General features: G+C 40.7%; 1 protein-coding gene across 2 annotated transcripts in view; it reads right to left on the bottom strand.

Annotated features, from left to right (window-relative positions):
* satb2 (SATB homeobox 2) overlaps nt 1–19,775 on the bottom strand; it is a 50,631-nt gene extending 30,856 nt beyond the window's left edge. For both annotated transcript variants that reach the window (XM_084907967.1, XM_084907968.1), the window contains exons 1-3: nt 19,128–19,775; nt 7,567–7,782; nt 2,970–3,155 (exon numbers count right to left, since the gene is read on the bottom strand). In XM_084907967.1, coding sequence (XP_084764093.1) covers nt 2,970–3,155; nt 7,567–7,738 — 358 coding nt within the window. In that variant the 5' untranslated portion in view covers nt 7,739–7,782; nt 19,128–19,775. The remainder of the gene's footprint in view (nt 1–2,969; nt 3,156–7,566; nt 7,783–19,127) is intronic.
* Between the last annotated feature and the right edge of the window lie 1,413 nt (nt 19,776–21,188).

The raw sequence follows: 21,188 nt of genomic DNA, 5'->3' as shown, positions 1-21,188 counted from the left end.
TCAACTTTACCTCTCCATAATACTTCTTGTCATTGTAGCCAAGTAGCTCAATCTTTGTTTTGTTTGGCCATAAAACCTTTCTCCAGAAGACATTTAGTTTTTCCCTGTAGAAGGCAACAGTTTTAGTGGTTGTTAGTCGGCACCTTTGCATGATAATGCAAAACATGCTTCACTGTGGATAGTGATACTGGTGATACTGGTGTTCCAGCAGTGTCTAGTTCATTGCATCTTGGGCATTGGGGGTTTTCTGGGTTGCCAGTTACTTTTTGTTTGACAGTTTGGGTCTTTTTCAAGACCTTGGCAAAGTGGCAGCACATCCAAATGACATGTACGTACATGCAGCTGTTTGAAGTGATCATCATGGAATCGGCATTGTTTAGAAATTGCTCCAACTTGTGCAAATTGGCAGTTCAGCATCTTCACCATCAGAGTGTGAGCATTAGATAGAAAGCAATTACACAAAAAAGTGCTTCTATGAATGCAAGTGTGACTGAATGGATGAGATATGTTGTATAAAGTGTTCAAGTGGAGCAGTAAAGCAGTATATGAGAACCAGTCCATATACCAAGTTCCAGTGATTTTCCCATTGTTTTGTGTATTGATTAATCCAGTGAGTACTAGCAAACAAATCTCTTTTTTTTTGTTGGCAAAGAGAAACTACCAGTTTTAGTCACTCGTAATCACTATTTAATTGGACTTGGCCTCGTGAAAATAAAAGACACTTTTATTAAAAGATTCAAGTGAGTGTGTTTATTTGAGCCTATATGCATACTTTTAAAGAAAACCCAAAATAAATTCTAACTTGTGCACCCAAGTCTTGTTTTTAAAGTCATTAAAGATGTATGTTGTAAAATTATACCACCATAGAAAAAGAACCGTTCAAAGAAATCATTAAAATCCCCAAATTACTGTGATGAGTGTATGTAAGCTTTAGACCACAGCTGTACCTGAGCAACCACAGCCTGGAGCATCAGCTAGCAATAAACCAGCTTAGAGATGGCTACTTGCAACACTGTAAACATTAGATCCCGATTTCCACAACTCACATAAGCCGTTTTTTAGTTTTCTTTATTTAATGTCATCCTTTTTAACCTGAATATGCAGCAGTACTTCCTGTATAGACTTATCCTCATCTGGTTTTTTGGTGCTGTGGGCTACCTTAGCAGGCACAGTCAGTTAAATCACAGAAATCTATAGTAGACATATTATAGGACAGTGATTTCCCAACATGTACAGTGGAGCAAATCAGGTCATTTAAATTCAACTCCTACAGGAAGGTCAGCTTAAAAGAAAAAAAAAACTTATTATACTATATTATTAATATTGCATACATTGCTGCATATGCTACTGCACAAACAGTAGCATATGCGGTCACCAGGATACTATGATGTATCATATTTAGGACGATATGCAAAACAAGATTTCTTTTTGTCCTGAATACCAGGACCTTATATGGCAGATGCATACACACACAAACAATCAAGATTTCAAACAGATGGGGATCTCCCACCATTTTCAAAGTATTGCAATAGCTGTGTTGCTCACTGTCACTCTGTTGTTACCATTTTATAGTGATGTGAGGCAACTCCCGCAGATGGAATATTCTGCATACTTGAGAAAAGACAGCAGTAAATGACACTGTCCTGTTTCAGATGACTACCATGTGTGCAACAATAAATTATAGAGTTTTTTTTTCTTTTTCTCTGCTTCATAAACATTCTCACACATACTGTACGCACACACACACACACACACACACACGTAGACAATATATTTTTGTCTCGGGGAGACATTCCTGTCCAGCTCTTTGTTGTGTCTTTAATGAGTTTTACAGGCTCTGTCTGTGCTTCAGTTGTGTTTTTGAAGCATTCTTTAGCTTATTGCCACTGTAATAGTTCAGTGTCTGCTCCAAATAGGCAACCTCACATCCACTTTTGTTCTCAGACCACTGATTAGAGGGAGAGTCTTCTTTCATTCTCGTCTTGACCTTTGAGCTGCAGGACATTTAACTCTGACACAGTATTATAGTTTACACTGTGAGCCTCAGTGAAACTTTTGTCATGCTATCAACAAAAGTCAGCATGACATAGCATGTTAAGAATCTAAGTAATAGTATAGCGACAGGATTAGTCTTTCTGTATTTACCTAGTGTTTTACTTTGTTTAGCAGCATCTCTGTTGTTGAGTTTGGGTTCCTTTTGATGTTGACTTAATGTCTGAAGTTTGATTTTGAATTTGATAAAGGAGGGTTTTTTGGTTCAACTGTTATAACACTATTAATAATCTAAGTTACACTCATTTTAGGCTACCTTTGAGCTTTCCAGTCTTTACGTTAAGCTAAGCTAATAGGCTGCTTGTTGTAGCTTTTCAAATAGACTAAAAATGACTGATAATCATCACTCTTATTTAGTTTCTAACCCTTAGTTAAGGAGAAATACTCATTTACAAGTATTAATCTCAGGCTACATGAAAGGCTTAACTAGCTGCTAGTTAGTTAGCAGCTACCTAGCTGCTAGTTAGCCTCGCATAAAGACTGGAAACAGATGTAGGTTTGCCTTTGAGATAGCTGTTTGCAGCATATTTGTAATATATAATCTAGTTTTACACACATGAACAGGTGTATTTTATGTATGAACCTACTGCAGCCTGAGGCTTACCAAACTCGTACTCTGCCCATTCATGCTCTCAAACTTTGATGGTTGATGTCTGCGTCTTGGCTGACAAACAAATAATCATTTGCTGCGTAGTTATACTTTAGTTTGGGGGTTTTGGTCTTTGAGAGGACAGCAGACCTGTTAGCGTTAGCACAGTCACATTTATACAGTGTAGCATGTAGATAGTATTCTGACAAGTGTCTTATACAATTACAACGTTCACTTTCAAGAATTTGTCTCAGTGTAAGAATGTGTGTCTTTTAAAACATCAAGAGAATAGGTGCATTACAGATGTAACAGTATGTCTTTGACTGACCGTGGGCTTGTGCTGCAGAGCTGTGGGAGTACCCGAGGGCCAGCAGAGCTGTCTCCACCAGCTGAGAGAAGAGTATATCCTTCCTGACCAGGACAAACTCTGCGTGCTCCTCTCGTCCCTCGCATCCGTCTGTCTGGATCCCTCCATCTGACTGCTCCACCACACAGAAGACTGGAATCATCAGACCTGTTGTGGAGGACAATAAAAAGTAGAAGGAGAAAAACAACAGGAAGATTTTTTAATGCCTGGCTTTAATTGTCTGCGATCACATGGCATTTCATCCCTCATAGATAGAAAACATGTGGATTATATTCACTGCGGGTTAAGCTTGTAATCAATTCATCCTTTTTCTTTCACACTGTTGAGTATTGCAACACCTGAAACTCTCAATATGCGGCAACCAGCTAGGAATGGAAAATGATATGCAATCTTGTAAAGACTCTAACAGTGTTGTTCCCTGCACGCTGCACGTTCACAGGCATTTCATCTAACGGACTATTAGATAAGTAGTCATAATAATGGTTCCCATAGCACGTATGCAAAACCAATATACAAAAGACCTAAGGGTGAAAGCAGCAGCTGCTTATCTTAGTTTATTAATAACATAAAAATAAAAATGTGACAACAGTGTCGCAACCAGAAAAAGTGGAAGAGTTGTCACAAAAAATGATTAATATATGATAAAAGAGAGGTGTAGGGTCACAGCTTCTTGAATTTACATGATAAGTCTTTCTCGAGTATGCAAATTTAAACCAGGTGAAAAACTCAAACCAGATTCTCTGGAAAATTCTACCACACACACACACACACACACACACACACACACACACACACACACACACACACACACACACACATATTCCAAAGGCCATCATCACTTATCATGCCCTTCACTAACAGTGTGGAAGCTTATCTTGTCTTATGAGAACTTTCTCTCTGCGCTCATCGAGTGAAGAAGTTCTTGTCCCTCATTAATACCACACACGCATACACAGACGCGCATACATGCATTGGTTTTAATGCCATCAGCAGCAATGCTTTGAACCACATTGCTGCAATACATGTGCAAGTTTAAAGTTTTTATCACATCATATATATACATATATAGAGAGAGACTATGACAGACTAACAGCATCTGCATGCTTTTCATCTGTCACATTCTCTTCAGAACTGAGCTGGGGTTGTCTGTTGTCTAAAACCAACAATTCAACACTCACACCTACTTCACTGAGCAGCAGTTCATGCATGTGAAAGAGCTGAAGTTCAGTAGGCAAGATTTGGATTTTTCTCACTAAAAAAAAAGATCTGCTGAAGGAGAACTTGTTAGTTTTCTTCTGTAATACTGCCATGTTTCAATTTTAGTAGGTTAAAGGGGCTCTAAGTTGAGAAATGTTGTAATCTGAACTGGATTGCATTAAACCAAATGGATTTCATTTTTAAATAGCTTGGAGAAAAGGCTTAAAGAAAAATATAAGCCTTACAGGTCTGAGTGACTTATGACAACATCTACAGCTTCTGACGATAACAGCTGATGTCTCTCTTACTCCACGGCTAATTGGTGGATGCCTTTTATTTTAAAATCCTGTAGTTCTCTTTTATTTTGTTTCCTTTCAAACTTTTTGTCTGACGCCCCTGTAACACTGTCATCCAGGTCTTGATTATTCATGTGCTTCTTCCTCTTTCTTCATTATCTGCTTAAGGTAAGAATCCAATCCCAAAATTTCTTCCTCTCGGCTCTTTAGTGGAATATCAATCCGTCCTCTCCAATATCCGCCTTTTTCCTAAAAGGCTTTTGGTTTTGGGCCACCTGTCGACCAGCAATTAATTAAAGCCCTCCTAAGAAATGACGGACTGTAGCATTAGGCAGCGTCCCAGCACTAATAATGCTCAGCATGGAGTGTGTTTTACTGCATGAATACCACACAATAACACACACAGACACACGGAGGCATGCTTGTCTCCTTTTCCCGGCACACACACACATCCATACAAACACTTTAGGGTGCATGCAGCATTAGCTCCCCCTGCACCCCGATCCATCCCACCCGTTGTTTTAATCAGTCAATTCCTATATTTCTATTTCCTCCTCATTAATCACTCTGCTCCCAGTCCTCCAGGCTCTCATGGAGTGAATTACACACTGGAGCACCGTGCCAATTCAAGTAAGTGAATTTCCCCCAACAGGGAAATATAACTGTCAACACAGAGCAGCTCCCTCCGACCAGCACTCCTCTCTCTCTCTCTCTCTGCCTCTATCTCGCTCTTTCCTCCGTCTCCACCTCAATCTGTCTTCTCTCATATGCAGTGTCCTGTGATTTGCCCGCCGACTGTATGATCTGGTTTGAACGATGTGATGTAGCCTCAAACCTCTAATCCCTCTAATATGTATAGGGATGAGTGAACAGGGATATTAAAATAAGATATGTGTATGCAAGCAGTGGAAGGGTGTGTGTGTATCTTGGCAGCTTTTCTTTGTTGTGAGTGTCGCAGCCTGGAAGTTGGTGGACATATGGTGTGTGTGTGTGTGGCCCCCTCCTCATGGCAGCAGTGGTTTGGAGGAGACACGTTGAGTTTCCTGTCTTTGAAAATAACCCATCATTACTGCAGTCCAACCAACCATCCATCCGTTCAGCTCAGGAAAGCCCGCCCCCTGTCTCCTTCCTTTTTTACACTTTATCATCCATTCTTGCTTCAACACTTTCTTTCTTCTTCTCTTCTTACTGTGGTCAAACCTGAGCTTCTTGTTGATTTGTTAGCTGCTCTTCCAAAAACCTCACACAGATTCATCGCTACAAACTCACAGTTTGTAGCCAAGCACTGCTCAAAGCCACAGATATTTATGCTGGATCCTAGAGTTTTGCAGAAATATGCAGCATGACTTTTGATGCAAATTTGCATAAAGTCTAGCAAATTTTCACTTTTGCATTCTACATTACTAATTGCTCATTATTTATTTATATAAATAAAATAGAATTACACTTGAATTATATTATACATGGCAGAAAATAAGTAAAAGCAAATAAGGTCCACTATATAGACCCTAAAATTAAACAGCGTTTCCATCTTTCCCTTTGGTGATACTCGAAAAGTAATTCTCACAATTCTCATAACATGTATCATTTAAACATTAATACAGAGACTCTAAAAAAAGAAAATAATTCTCTGACCTGAATTTTCCCAGAGCGAGTAAGAGGGTACACATCGTGACCTAAATAACTAACGGTGTGGGGCGTCCCAAAGATGCAAAGATCAGACTGATTGTTCTGAATGTTTTGTCTAAACTAAGCTCTGTAGTCCACGAGGAGCTGCTCTTTCACTTACTTATCTCTATGCTCCAGAGCAGCTTTGCAATCTGACAATTTTACAATTTCATTCAAGTACACCACCAAATCTCATCCAGCCTGTTTTCAACTAAATACCTTCATTTGATATCAAAGTGCAGACTTCAAATAATAATATCTTGGTCATTAGTATTTTCAGTTAACATAAAACGAGTAATGAATAAAAGGAGTAAATTGAAATTCATGATGTGCAAATGTTTTAAAATCTCAACCAGACAAAGTGTGTAAAAATGAGTTTAAGAGATAAAAAAAAACTGCAAACACGCGGCAACATGAAACCCCAAAACACAGACGGGGAACTGCATCCCCTCGTGCAGCTGCACATTAACAAGAACCAACTTTGACAATGAATGCAGGGATCAATAAGCCATGGTGACTTGTATAAATCTTGTTTATATGGAGCAATCTCCTTTATTTGGTAAGCCTGTGTTATACAGTTCCCCCCAGACTTATACATTAACTGGACAGAAGCAGCTTGAGCATCTCCCCTCAGCACCGCCACATTACTACATGGCACACTGTGCCAAACTCCACTCATGGGCGGGATGTGGTTCACTGTAAAGCCAAAAGCTGCTTTTGGGGTTTGATTAACGTAAGCGCTTTAAAACCTCAGACACCGTGATCACACAGCTTTCTCTGATATATATTTTTTTTATAATCGAATGATCCACAAACTCAGGGATTTATGGATTTTAAATAATTGCAGTAATCAATAGCTTGATGATCATTTGTTTTCATTAAATAAAAGATGACAGCGTTTAACTTTGACAGTTTAATCCAAACTAATTAATGTATTTCTATGACTTCTATTTCTATATTTTGAAAAAGGAAAAGCCAATTTTGGGGGTAACATGCTAATAATTTATGCATCAGTGCGAGTTACTTTCTTTGTTGCCTGACTGCCAAGACAATTTAATTTAAATAAATACGCAAAAAACAAAAAGAAAACGGATACGTTCTGATTGCCTGGAGTTAGAAATATCACCAATGATGAACCTGTCTGGCTTTCTTGTCTTTTAATTTTCCTTCTTGCCCAACGGCTGAACCCTCTGACATCTAAGTTATCATTGGTGATCCCAACCAGAGTCTGACCCTAACCCGTGTGCTGAAATATAGGATGTGTTAGAATTATAGATACATATTTTTGACCCCTGATTGCCAAGACTCTAGAAGTAGTGTTTGTTTTTAAAAAAATCTATCTTCTGATAGAAATTTGCTTTCTTTTATTCACGCCTCATGATCAACATGAGCCTTACCTCCGAGGGGTCTCAGTGGGGCTCCGTTGTGGCGTATTCGTGGCCCAGTGGGACTCCCGTTGAGCTCCAACCGGCCTTTCTTCCCCGGTGGCGGGAGGCCGCTGAGATCCGGGCTGCCCCCCCTCTGCTCGGGACTGTCCTGGGTGATGGGACTCTCCCCTCCTCGCTCCATCCTCCTCCAGGCTCCCAGAGGATCTCCAGCCAGAGAGAATGAGTCTGCAAAAAAAAAAAAGTTTTACAGTATGATTAGCAGAATTTCAAAAATAAGACATTGATATCTGTATTTTTCAGACGGGCAAAAACGATATATTTGTTCTCCTGCAAGTTTGTGTATATACAAGTCAAAGCCTGATGTATCATGTTTCTTTGTGCCATAGAAATCCACTTTCCTGCTGCTGTAAACACACACTGCTACACTAAATCTATATTGATTTGTGGCTAACAAATGCACAATTTAGTGCTGTGTGAGTGTTAAATATTTGTCAACCATTTTCAAAGATTTATATCTTCAGTAATTAAAGGGCTTGGGACTGACCGCTACGGGCAGGAAAACAAAGAAGTCAGGAAGCTCTAAGAGGCAGTTCACAGCACCTATTTATGTTGAATGTTATCTCGGGCTGTTGGGTGGCCTCCTGTGATGCACACAGCACCTCCTCTCCACCACCCGTTTGAACTCTTCATGGATTTTTATGCCACAACGTTATCTTTTGCTTACTATCTATCTCATAGATCCTTTTTTTTATCCCGTTTGTTGTCATAGTTTCCCCGTGCTCCTCTTTCCCCTCACCCCTCACCTGATGGGGTGGCTGCCCCTCCCTGAACTTGGTTCTGCCGGAGGTTGGTTGCTCTTAAAGGAGAGTCCTCCCCGTGCCCTTTAGCTTACAGTATAAAGCTTTTATCAGCATAAATAAAACTCTAGCCTAGCAAAGAGAACAGATGTCATTTTAAAAGTAAACTGTAAACATTTTGTATTATAAAATGAACTAATTAAATTTCCCATTCCATGTTGCAGTAAATAATGTAATAAATATATTCATAAATTATATTTAAAAGCAAACGAATAAACAAAGGAAAAGAGAGATGGGCAGATTGTATATTCGGGAGCTTCACACTACCCGTGCTATCACATGGTCAGTACCTCATAACATTGCTACCTTTAACATGTAGGCCTCCATGTGCTGATATACTGATGAGAGCGTGAGCCTCGTGGGCTTCCATCCCCTGATGAGCGCGTGTCAGCCAAAAGTCTAATATAGGGTAATGCCATTAGCTCTGCTTCCAAGCCTGACAGGGGACACATGCCAAAGTATCAAAGAGCAGCCAGCTCACTCGGGCCAAATGGACTTCTTTTATTTACATAAGAGCCCTGGACAATATCAGCCGGCACGTGTGACCCTCAGTGAACACAGAGATTAGAAACTGTCAGTAGAAAAAGGCAAACGTGAGGCTTTTTTTTAATTTACTGCACTATTTTCCATACTGTAACTATACTGTGGGCAGATTTGCGAGCCCAACAGAAACACAGGGTCTTTGGTTTTTGGACACTGGGCAGAAATTCACCAGAACAAATGAGGGAGAATCCATGGTTATTGTTTGAATTTCTTAATATTTCTGCAGGCTTTACTAGCACTGTTTTTATTGTGGTGGTGTCACTCACTCTTCTTCCTCCTCTTTCGTTCCGCCTCGTCTTTTCTCTACCTTCACTACCAAGCTTTCCTTCTTACACAACTACAGCTGAAAAGAAAACAAGCAACCACCACAAGAAGAAGAAAAAAAAGTAAACATACTGACAATCTGAGACGTTTTAAGAGCCTGGGCTAAATTTCAAAATGAATAATAAATTAAAAACATTAGCTTTGGAGTGATTAAAAAGTGTGGGTGGGAGGCACAGAGGCCAAAAATGTAAGCGGCAGAGTTTAATAAAAGTGGCTTAAAGGACAACAAAAAAAAGAAAGAGAAAGACAAGTTCAGAGAGTTACACAGAGTGGAAAGCAGTGGGTTTAAATACGAGTACAATGGTAGCTGTAATTCTCAGTGTGAGGCTTCCTGAGAAAAACAAGAGGCTTTGCAAATAAATCTAACCACTACCAGCGATGAAAAGCAACTGAATATAACACAAGACTGAGATCAATTCAGTGGCTGCTGGCAGCTGCAGATGATAAGTGTTACTGTACTTATCAAAATCATTAATGATGCAATTTTTTCCATTCACCCGTTTGATCGGTTTGCACCTACACGTCCTGAGTGGAAGTGCCGTCTGAATGGCAGGGGTTTAGTTTGATTCAAGTCACGTGCATCCGACGGGATTTTCATACTGTTTACTCCACCTTGCAGACCTCCAACAGCACAAGTAATTTGTCACATTTAGCACATTTATCTCTCCTATTTGGTCACAAAGTGCAACAAATAATGAAGTCAACTGTTTTATCTATTTATTTAGTTGCTGCAGTATCTGTGTCACTGATCATAGGTTAGGTTATAGGCAAATATTTTCATTCCCTTATTTTATCCTGAGTGGAAATGTATTTTGAATGGTGGGGGTCAAGAGTTTAGGGTTTGGGATTCTGTGATTGTTGATATTCTGGGAGACAAGCAACATTTCAGAAAGTAGAAAATGTGAAAACGTTACCTTTTAATCCAACTCTCATACATTAAATATCACATTAAGCTTGTCTTTAGGTAGAAAAGTATGTAGAAATTCTAGCCATAGGAGTGCACACCCACACCTTATAAGGATTATGGGTGCTGGTCCTAACCGTGACCCAGAGGCTATCACAATATGTCATTTCTATTTTTTGGCTTTTTTTTCTCATTCATTCATTTATGAGGTGTGATTGTGCGTCTGACTTATTGTTTTGGAGCTAGGGCTTGTTGGTGTTTTTGTCTTTGACGTCAGAGGGTTCGAAGGATGAAACTATTTCATTTCACTTGTTCTGCCTCTCATTTACAAATAATCCTCCAAAGAGTCTGATTTCATCACCAACAGGTCCCATCCTGCTTAAGCTCCCCACACTGCTACTAGTGATCTCTATCGAGACCTGCACATGCCGACATCTCACCATCTCACCTAAGACTTACATGCAAGAACACACAATCTATGACCAGTTTCTTAATCTCTAAATGCATTCTGCCTCAATTATACTTCATTTGATGCAGGAGATAATGTTACTGAGCCATGCATTTTTTTCTTTCTTGTTAACCTTACTCACTCACTTGGTGGCGTGCCTGAGATAAGACACCCCCGTTAGGACGACAGCAGAATGTCTTTTAGGAATACAGCATTACACTGAGTTGGATTTCTGAGAGAGTTCAACTTTTCCACAACTCTGTTAGCCAAAAAATAACTAAATATTAGTCTTACTAACAGAGTGTAATGACTACAAGTCATTTAAATGATACATTTAGGGTCTGAGTCAATGTTGTTGAAGACCAGAAACAAACTTTTCTCTCAATTCTTTAATCCAATTTTTTTTTTGCACCGAATACTCAGTTTTGCCTACTACCAAAATACAGATTTAGGGTGGGGTTGGTGGAGTTGTCTTCCATCAACTCAGCGCTAAGTAGTTTTGAAAGGCTTGATATAGTGTTTCAGCAATTCAGCCCTTCAAGCCCTCCTTTGTCATCATTTCATAATGCACTGAGTGTTTTAAACAGATGACAGATACATGCCAGTTTAGCCCTCACACTTATGCTCTGGTCCCAGATCCAGATGTTTCTGTAATAAGTGCGTCGTGTGGTTTGACATTGTCCTGCTGAGATAAGCAAGACCAGGAGTTTCAATCTTATGAGATCTAAGTCATCGTGGGGCTCTAACCCTTTTGCCCTTTTGCATTCTGCAGAAGAGGTTTTGGAAAAGTGTGAATAGATTTTGATATGTCTCAGTTAGACTGATCACTTTCTTTGTTGCGTGCTTGCCAAAACCCAAGATAAGAAAAAAATCAATATTCTCGTTGTCAACAGTTTGAGGGTTAAATGCAGAACTGTTACACAATGACAGTGACACTTTAAGCACCTTTTAAAACAATATATATATATGTTTATAGTTGCTGCTATGAGTTTGAATAATTCGGTTTATTCATTTCTTTTAGGATAAAAAAAATCTAACTTGCAAATTTATGACAGCTGCAGCTCATATCAGCAGTAAAGCTTTATGCAGGGTAATCTACTTTATAATATATGTAGAGCAAATGTGCAATTATATTTAGGTATTTAGATTTTAATTGAGGCATCGTGCAGAAAGACTGCAGATGATATGCTGGGTGTATCCTAGGTAAAGCTCCACTGTGTGAAAACACTCCATACTTGCTTAATTTAATAGTATTTCAATCTAAATGTACTCAAAGCACCAAACTGGAGCAGACAGCCTATGTTCATCATTAACACACTGTTCCCTCAGTTTTTATTTCAACTGTCTTCCTTGTAAAAACCCTAAAACTGTGTCAAGTGGTGAAAATAACTTGTGTGTGTGTGTGTGTGTGTGTGTGTGTGTGTGTGTGTGTGTGTGTGTGTGTGTGTGTGTGTGTGTGTGTCTGTGTGTGTGTGTGTGTGTGTGTGTCTCACTGTATCACGTAAACATCCTGCAACAGACTGATAAATGCTAATCTATTTTATGCAATTATTACAGGCTGGTTTCGCAATAGCCTTTTATTCTGAAGAATGTCTTTAAGTGAATGTCTTTACAATGCATCACATGTTAGTGGCTTAGACTGTCATTAAAATCATGGATTTAGCCTTCAGAAAGTCAGATCGTTATCATCCGCATCCTAAATTCATCTGCGGTGCATTGTGTGATAAGGTGTGTGATAGTTAAAGCAGTTAATAAAGAGGCGATAAGATGGGCTGTTACATCTTTCTGCTATGGAGACAAGGATCAAATGTAATGTCTTTTTGATAAGGAGAGGGTCATGACACATTTACCAATTTACTGCTTCTCTGGCCAACTGTCAGAGCTCTTGGAAAACTGTAAAATGACTTGTTTTTATAACTGCTGATATTATTCTAACAGACGTAAGTATTTCTCCTTCTTTTTTTAATCTCACCCTTTAATGCGTGCTCTGAGAGTGTCAGAAAGAGTTCTGTTTGTCCCGCGTAATCTTTGATAGTGGGACAACCTCATGTTTTGATGATAAGCCACTATCAAATTCCACATTATTACTCTGTTCTAGACATAACAAATACATACTGGAGGCCAAGGACGAGATTGCAGAGCAAAAATGCGGACACACCCAGAGAAATAGAAGAGTAGGACACGACAACAAACACACCTATAAACAATGTGTCCAGCTCAAAGACGTAAACACACACAAACAGAGGCTAACGTGTAATTCAATGCCAGCCTAAACTCTGCAAATCAAGACAGATGACAAACACTGACTGGTAGTCCCGTCCATGTGAAACACACACCGAAGGGTGGCTGGGGTAAGCCGGGAGCCTCTGGTCACCGTTTAATTCTACTTTTTAAAGATGATCGCTGCATCATGTGGGTTTTTATTTTTGTCTCACCTGGATTGTAAGGCTTGTTTAAAAGTGTGGACGCGTGCGCAAAATGTCATGGACCAAAAGAAGGAACCTCCTGCCTCCCATCTTCACACACACACACACACACACACACACACACACACACACACACACACACACACAGTTAATCCCATTGTGATAAGTGTTACAGGAAACAGGGCAGTAAACACCACAGCCCCAGCACTCACTCACTCACTCACTCACTCACTCACTCACACATACACACACACACGCACACGTTGAGATTTTAAACAACGGCAAAAAGTTGTTAAAAAGTTACAGAGTGAGCCAAGCAGCGGGATAAGCTGCTCAGTCCTCCGTACGCGTATGAAAGCATTAGCAGGAAATCCTCCTGACCTCTAAGACTGCGGTCGTAGAGACGCTTATAGAAGAGAAGCCAAACTTACACAGACTTGCGAGTCTCTCCTGTAACTGCCTGTCCGATATCTCTCTTTACCGTTATGATATGTGTCTGCTAATGAAGGTTTCTGCCTTCAACATGCAAAACCAGCCAGAGAGAGAGAGAGAGAGCAAGAGGGAGGAAGAGAAAAAGTGACCTATGAGGGCATTATTAGCAATGATAACAGGGGAGAAAGAGAGAGGCGTCACCTATAGGGAAATAGCCACAGATACGGCTGTTCTTCCCGTTTGACATCCAGTTTTATAGCAGGGCTATCAAGCTATTGGTTAATGCTTGGCTCTGCAGCACAGATAAAAGAAGGCAGGCAGGAGGAGGAGGAGGAGGAGGAGGGGGCAAAATTAAAAGCCCTGTCGTCAAAGATGTTCAGAATGTACACACACGTATACGCAGGGAGGCATGAACACGGCATGCGACGCAAAGACTGCCTGAACATTACCCACAGAGAGAAGTGAGCCACTCCCCCCAAAAAGCCAGCTTGGTTCGGTTCAAGTGGATTGATGTGGATCTGATCCTGTGGATCCACCGACTCGGATTTTAAACGTCTGAACTGTTTGACTTCATGGTGTTACTTTTGTCCTGTCTCCCTCGCCCCCAGCCTGTCTCAGCAGATGGCCGCCCCTCCCTGAGTCTGGTTTTCTTTCTAATGTTGTAGGGTCTTTACCTTACAATAGAAAGTGCCTTGAAGTGACATATTGTAGTCAAAGTTGTGTTTCCTTAAAGAACTTCTGAGATTCTGATTTGGGTAAAGTAACATTGTTCCAACACAGAGGTACACCGGCCGAGGTTGCTGCCAATGTGACAACTAATCTATGACGACCTTACCCTAACCCTAATCCGAGGCCCTCAGAATGTCTTTTATGTTTTAAATTGTTAGAGAAAAAGTTTTCCCTTTTTCCAAAATATAGGGTTATTTATCTTTCTGATACTCTCGAGTCCTTAGTCACACTTTGAGGCAACTGTTGTTGTGGATTGTTGCTATAAAAAATAAAACTGAGCTGAATTAGTTCACGCCTTTAAAAAAAAATGAAACAAATCAATGACTAGAATTGTTGCCAATTTATTCAAAGTATTTATTTATTTATCGTTGATCAATGAACAGATCATTTTAGCTCAAGTTATCAGCTTAAATTCTGGATGTCTGTGGAATTAATGAAACTACAGGAATGCAGTGAATCTGGGATTGTAACCCGGCACTGACACTAAATAGAACACATCTTTCACGTCATTTCTTCCCCCTCTTTGTTCGAAGGAAATTGAAAAATCTTTCATTTAAAAAGTAACCAAACTGTATTAAAGTCTTCCAGCTCTTTGTTACACAGTTTTAAAAATAATTTAGTGAGCTCAAAATTTATGCAACACAGCAGATAAATATCAGCCAGTGATGGTGGGAAATGTCGATGTCAATATCAATCAGTGAGACCAGTATCCCAGCTGAAACTACTGACAGACAGTGCTGCAGAAATGTATTCAGATCCATGTGGCCAGATATTTATTTATTAATCAGTCTGGTTCTGGATGTCTGCAGAAATAATTAAATGAGAGCTAGACCTATTGTGAAGCATGGATTATAAATACCCATAGAGTCTTTTTATTTACCTATTACTTATTTTTTGTGGTTTGTTATTTTCTACTTTGCTCCCTGGAGACAAAAGAAAATGTTCATGTTGAAAAAGTAGCAGAATTGTTATGTAGATTTTCAGCTCTTTATTAAAGAGTTTTGGATTATTTAGCCAAAATAAAAGTTGATGTAACACAACAGCTAAATATCGACTACAGATATCAGTAAATATTATCTTATTTATCAGTAAACATGGCTAGTGTTTTCTTCACTGATGTATCAGTGCATCCCTAAATGACGGCACCGGCATTAGGAAATCAATCTGTTAATTTTGCATCACTTTTACTGACACAAATAATTAATACGTGAGACAATGCAAAGGAATAAAAAATACACTGGGGGGAAGTTAAAAAAGTGTCACTTTCTAAATGTGTTTTTGAAAGTCTGAAAGCAACATGAGGAACTACATGAACATTTTTATGTGGCTGATTATGAGGAATGATTGCTGTTCGGGAAGGTTACATTAGTGCGGAATTTGCTGTTTATGGCCATCAGATGTGTTACTGTGATGTGGAGAGCATTGGTGTGAGGGGGGAGGCGGGCGGGACGGACCTTTAAGAGAAACACAACTATTTTGAAGCTCTGAGGTAGTTCCACGCACTCAAACACACGCAAACTCACATCCGCGCAGACGGAGTGAGGAAAGCAAGCAGGGTGAGGGGGCGAGACGATGGCCCTTCTGGCAAACATTTTTGGCTCTCTCGTAAACATCTCATTCGATAACGCGAGGATGAAGAGTGAGCATTTACTGCCTCGCCCTTCCATTTGGGAGGATGCGCACGCTCTTCCGCGTAAAGACAGACGCGGAGCCACACAAACCACAGCCAGCGTGCTACACAGACTCTGCTTTAACACTTCCAGGGACCACACACTGACTCAGAGCACAGCCACTCACAGCGGGGACGAATGCGGTGCACGAGACGCAAACACATGCGCGTGCTCATCCAAAACGACGATGCTGGACACAACCAGGTTCTTGTAACAGTGAGGAGGTGTAGATTCAAACTGCACTACATCATAAAAAAAAAGTTACTGTTACTTTGCCCGCAGAGGAGAGAAGTAGCTGGAGGGAAATGGTAAAATTTTACTGTGACATCCACACACACACTGATGCCAAACCATTCACCACAGCTCACGCAGGCCTCACCAGAATGAGAATAACTGTAGTTATTACTTTGGGGGGTGGGGGGTTCCTCAGGCTTTAAGAGCTTCATTTATGATCACCAGGTCAGTGAGACCATTATGAAACAGGCTGAATGGGAGATATAACAGTGTATATGTGAGCGCACAGAGCAGCAGTGACGCCCATAGCATCATCATCAGCGCCCACACACATTTTCTAATCTAATCTACGGTTCAATAGCACACCTATAATATATGTGAACAGATAGTCGGGTTCATGGAGAAAGAGAGTCCCAGAAATATTTCCAGTGGACCATTTAAGGGTAGATGAAACCTCTGTTTCTTATAGCTGGATAACTCCTGAAAGCCCAAAGTATATCCAGATATTAAAGTTAAAAGAAATAAAGACTTCTCAATAAATGAAAGGATGGCTATTTTTAGGTGTTCAGGCCAAGCTTTAAAAAGCATCACCATCAGGTTTTTATTTTTATTTTTTAAATATACACAAACAGAGTTAGAGTTCCACACTATCTCCTCCTCTCTCTTCAACTTTTTGAACCTGTGAGCAAACTCTGAGCAGACAGGCAGCCCCAGAAAGCGGCCATCACTGCAGCCGAAACGAATTCATTTTTCCTCGCGGTTGGCTAAAATATATAAATAAATATATAAAATCCTGCATCCCCCCCCTCCCCCTTTCACGTACACATATTTTAAAGGAGCTCTGCTGTCTTGAGAGAATGAGAAAAGGTGGACACTGAGGTGCAGCTTGCGCGCACCTTGCTGTCGGCAGTTTTCGTTATTTCATAATTAGAAACTGCAACTCATGAAATGTAAATATTCTAAATATTTAGCTAAATTAGTTAGCTTGACCAACCAAAACAACAAAACTCCTAGTGTGTGTGTGTGTGTGTGTGTGTGTGTGTGTGTGTGTGTGTGTGTGTGTATATATATATATATATATATATATATATATATATATATATATATATATATATATATATATATATATTAAAAAAGAAAACCTGACGTGTGTGCGAAGGGAAGCTGGCACTCCACGCGAGTCAAACTCCACGAGCGCTGCTTTGGATTCTTGGTGGTTTGGAGACGAAGAAGGAACTGAGTCAGCCTGCAGTTTCTTAAAGGTCAGAGAGGACGGACAGACTCCAGCATGAGGAACCTCGGCTTTTACGCACAGAGCCGAAATAAAAGGAATCACTTTAAAATCAAGCGAGGGGAAAGGGGGACAGAGCACTGCCTTTCTTTTAGATATAAACTTTGATTTATTAACAACACATACACAACACTGTTAACTGTGACGTGGAAACAGAAGAAGTGTGGGTTTCTCTTGGGGAAAAAAAGCTTTTAAAAAAAGCGTTTGTGTTTAGCAGGACAAACTATTGCTCCTGACATGACGGTCTGCAGAGGGACTGTTTCTCATTTGGAGCCAAACGCATTTGGCTCTGGTTTCTTCTGATTACGCGCAGCAGACATGGAGGCCTTTTACTCCCAAACCTCTTCCTATATCTGAATACTTGAATCTGAATTCCCCCCCCACCCCAATATTTTACAGACCTCTAAAGCAGCAGGTAACTTTTAGATTCTGAGTGTGCGATGTGTCGCAGAGGTTAGAAGGCCCCTGTAGCAGCAGGAAACACTTGGACGCTGTCGTACACCTCTCTGCTCCCCTCGCTATGTTTTATTCATCACTCGTCCCGTTTTCTGGTGAATATGTGTCTCTCTGCAAACTAAACAGTGTAAAACTAACGAGGGGTGGTGGTGGTGGTGGTAAGGGGTTATTTAAGCTCAGCACGTGTTAATTTGTAACACCTCTCAAAGTAATTCGTCATGAATTATATTTTTTAGAGGTTAAAAAGTTACAAAGTGAAGAAATCCTGTGACGCATTCTATTTTCCTTCTCTCTAGTTTACTGAAAATATAACTTCATTTTTTGTCTGTGTATTTTAAACCTGAGAACACTTACACACACACACACACACACACACACACACACACACACACACACAGGGGTGAGTTATCCTGATCCTTTACGATAAAAATAAAATTAAACATTGCGTTATTTTCACGCTGTTTGTGTTTTTATCAAAGCGCCAATTAATTAATTAATAAAGGGAAGATGTAAACTAAAGGCAAATTTAAAAAAAAAAAAATCTAAATATATTTGAAGAATAGCTCGTTCAAAAATGAAAATATAAAATAATAGTACGTAATTTTATAGACATATGTAATATTTCTCTATGGATAATATTTCAAACACTTCTTATGAAAGTGAGCTCCCGTCAAACACGAAGACTAATTAGGAGAAATAACCCGTATGTAATTAGAAAGCAGAGCGTTTTTCTACATTAAGGAAATTATAGGAAGACGTGAGCTGTAATTTTCGACACTTTTTGTGGCAGAAATATGATTTTCACTCTCTAGTTTTATTTACTTATTATACTTACTTCTACTTAATTATTACTATAAATACTGTTAAAGATAACGTAATGCCAATAGCCTTGAGTATGCAATAATTAGTACATTATTAGTCCTTAAATGGAATGATTACAAGTACAACTTTTACTAATAATCATAGCTATTATTATTTTATTTATTATTATTATTATTATTATTGTTGTTGTTGTTGTTGTTGTTGTTGATGTTATTATGAATCACTCACTTTTCGCAAGGAAGCATAAAATCAAAGTCCCTGGAGTTTCCTGTCGGCTGGTTGGATTGTGTAGCATTTGTTTGGACTTTGCAGAGAAATCTCTACATGATCTTACAGTCTTCAGTACAGACTTGCTGCTGACAGTCCGTGTGTGTGTGTGTGTGTGTGTGTGTGTGTGTGTGTGTGTGTGTGTGTGTGTGTGTGTGTGTACTCACTGTTTACGACGTGTCTGTAGCGCTGCTGCCCGCTGAGGAGGCTCTGTCCATTGATCAGGAGTATTGAATCCAGGGCTGGGCTTTGATTCGACTCCTGGGTCACGCGGGTCCTGTGCTGCTGGGTCTGGAGTCGAGACCGCGCAGGAGATCCACAGAGAAGAAAAGTTGATTTATTGGTGGTGAAGGCTGAAGGGTTTGAGTGTGTGTGTGTGTGTGTGTGTGTGGATAGCGCCCAAAGCAGCGGAGCGAGCGGAGATGAAAAGGAAAGAAAAGGGAGAGTTTGTGGACAGCAGCGCACACACGTAAATGTGTTCGGCTCTTATTGTAAACCTTCGTCCCCTCTTTAAAGCGTCTGCCCGCCTTTTAGCTCAAAAGGCGTCTCTGTGGCACAAGTGTGCTCTCCTCGAAACTCATGGCTTCATCCTCGGAAGAGAGAGAGAGAGAAAAGGCTCACAAACAGCGCGACGCACCGCGAAAAAAACGCTATACAGTCCGGGCAAAGAAAAGCAATCTGACCGAAAAGCAAGAAAAAACAACAACCAGCGAAGTTCGAGTTGCGGTGTCACAGCGGGGTTTAACAGCGCAGAGGACCGGTTTCTAATCAGTGTATGTCACTTTCAATCTTTCCTGTGCCAACGGGCGCGCTGACTTGTAAGAGGGAGGAGAGAAGGGAGGAGAGACAAAAGCGGAGGGAAGCGAGGGAGGGTGGAGAGGGGGCGTCAAAAGCGGCTAATCTAACCCATGAACGCGTTTTGTGGGCCGGATCTCTCTCACAGGACATACAGCTCTTCTTCTTCTTCTTCTTCCTTCATATTTGAAGTATTTGGAGATTCAGATGAAGGGAAGGGGGTGGGGTTGTTCGGACTTTATGATCTCTCCTCGCAAAGAGGAGCAGCTGAGTTTTCCTGACTCATATCTCCCTCAGATCTCTGTGCCATAACATGCGCCCACCTATCAGAGCGACCTTGACGCGTGCGCTCTGCTGTCACCTTTTCTTCGATTAGAATGATTGTGCCTCACGCAGCAGTAACTTATCGCGCTGCTATCAGCGCCGCAGCTTTCCTCTAATACCCTCAGGCATGTCAGTATCATCCGAGCTGAAGTCCATGTGCTGATACATGTTAATAAGTAGCCTAATAATAAGTCAAGGATGAGCTCTCTCCCTCTCTCTCTGTTCTTATTAGATGGCTCAATAGAACAGCAGTGGGCAGTGCTGTGGGATCCCTGTTAATGATAAACCTGTGACTTGACAGACAGATGCCACTGCGCCCTGTCTAATAGATAAGGGAGCCAGCTAGGGTCAAATGGCCTAAAGGCTTTTTTTTTTTTACCTTTGTTTTGAAAATATCGTTGTCACGAAGTCACGCAAGACAGAAAAAATGTGGAACAAATGTAGGTGAGAATGAGATTTGTTTTTGTTTGTTTTAGCTGTGCTGAACTTCTGCGTGAAAACCTTCAAGATTGTATTTCTGATGTTTATATTAATGCTGTTTTTGAACTATTTTAAAGGCACTCCTGTTTCTGCTCTCCGCGTCCTATCCGGCCTGCGTGCGCGCACATTTGCATGCAGCCTCACTGTAAACTGCAAATATGTCGAGGCTCTCGCGCACATTGTTGCAAGCCCATTCGAACTGAGAGAAATGAAGCCATCGGTTTACAACATCTGCAACAGGAACGCACTGCTGGCTGCAGCTTTTTCATGGAGCAAGTAACCGTGCGGCACCGGTGAGGAGAAAAAGTGGTGGGTGAGGAGAAGGGGGAGGCGGGGTCACGCATTTACTGCTCTCTCTCACTCTCGGCCTCTGGGTTCAGTACTGGGGGAGGCAGCGGGGTCCAACAACAACAACACAAAAACAGACATAAAGTGTGCGCAAGCAGTACGCCTGCCTGCTGGGGAAAGGAGACGGCACGGGCCTGCATACTGGAGATCTGTTAGTAACAGGTAAAAAGTGGCGCGTGACCATAGATTTATAGCGAAGATCAATCGTGGAAAAGACACTAAACCCCGCAGGGCTTCATTAAGAGAGAGACGCCGGTTGGTTCTTCCCCACTCTCCATCAA

This window comes from Perissodus microlepis, chromosome 16 (genome assembly GCF_051167445.1).
Source record: "Perissodus microlepis isolate ML-2025 ecotype Zambia chromosome 16, ASM5116744v1, whole genome shotgun sequence".
Classification (NCBI taxonomy): domain Eukaryota; kingdom Metazoa; phylum Chordata; class Actinopteri; order Cichliformes; family Cichlidae; genus Perissodus; species Perissodus microlepis.
Note: the sequence above shows the minus strand (reverse complement) of the source record. Positions and strands in the feature narration are given on the sequence as shown.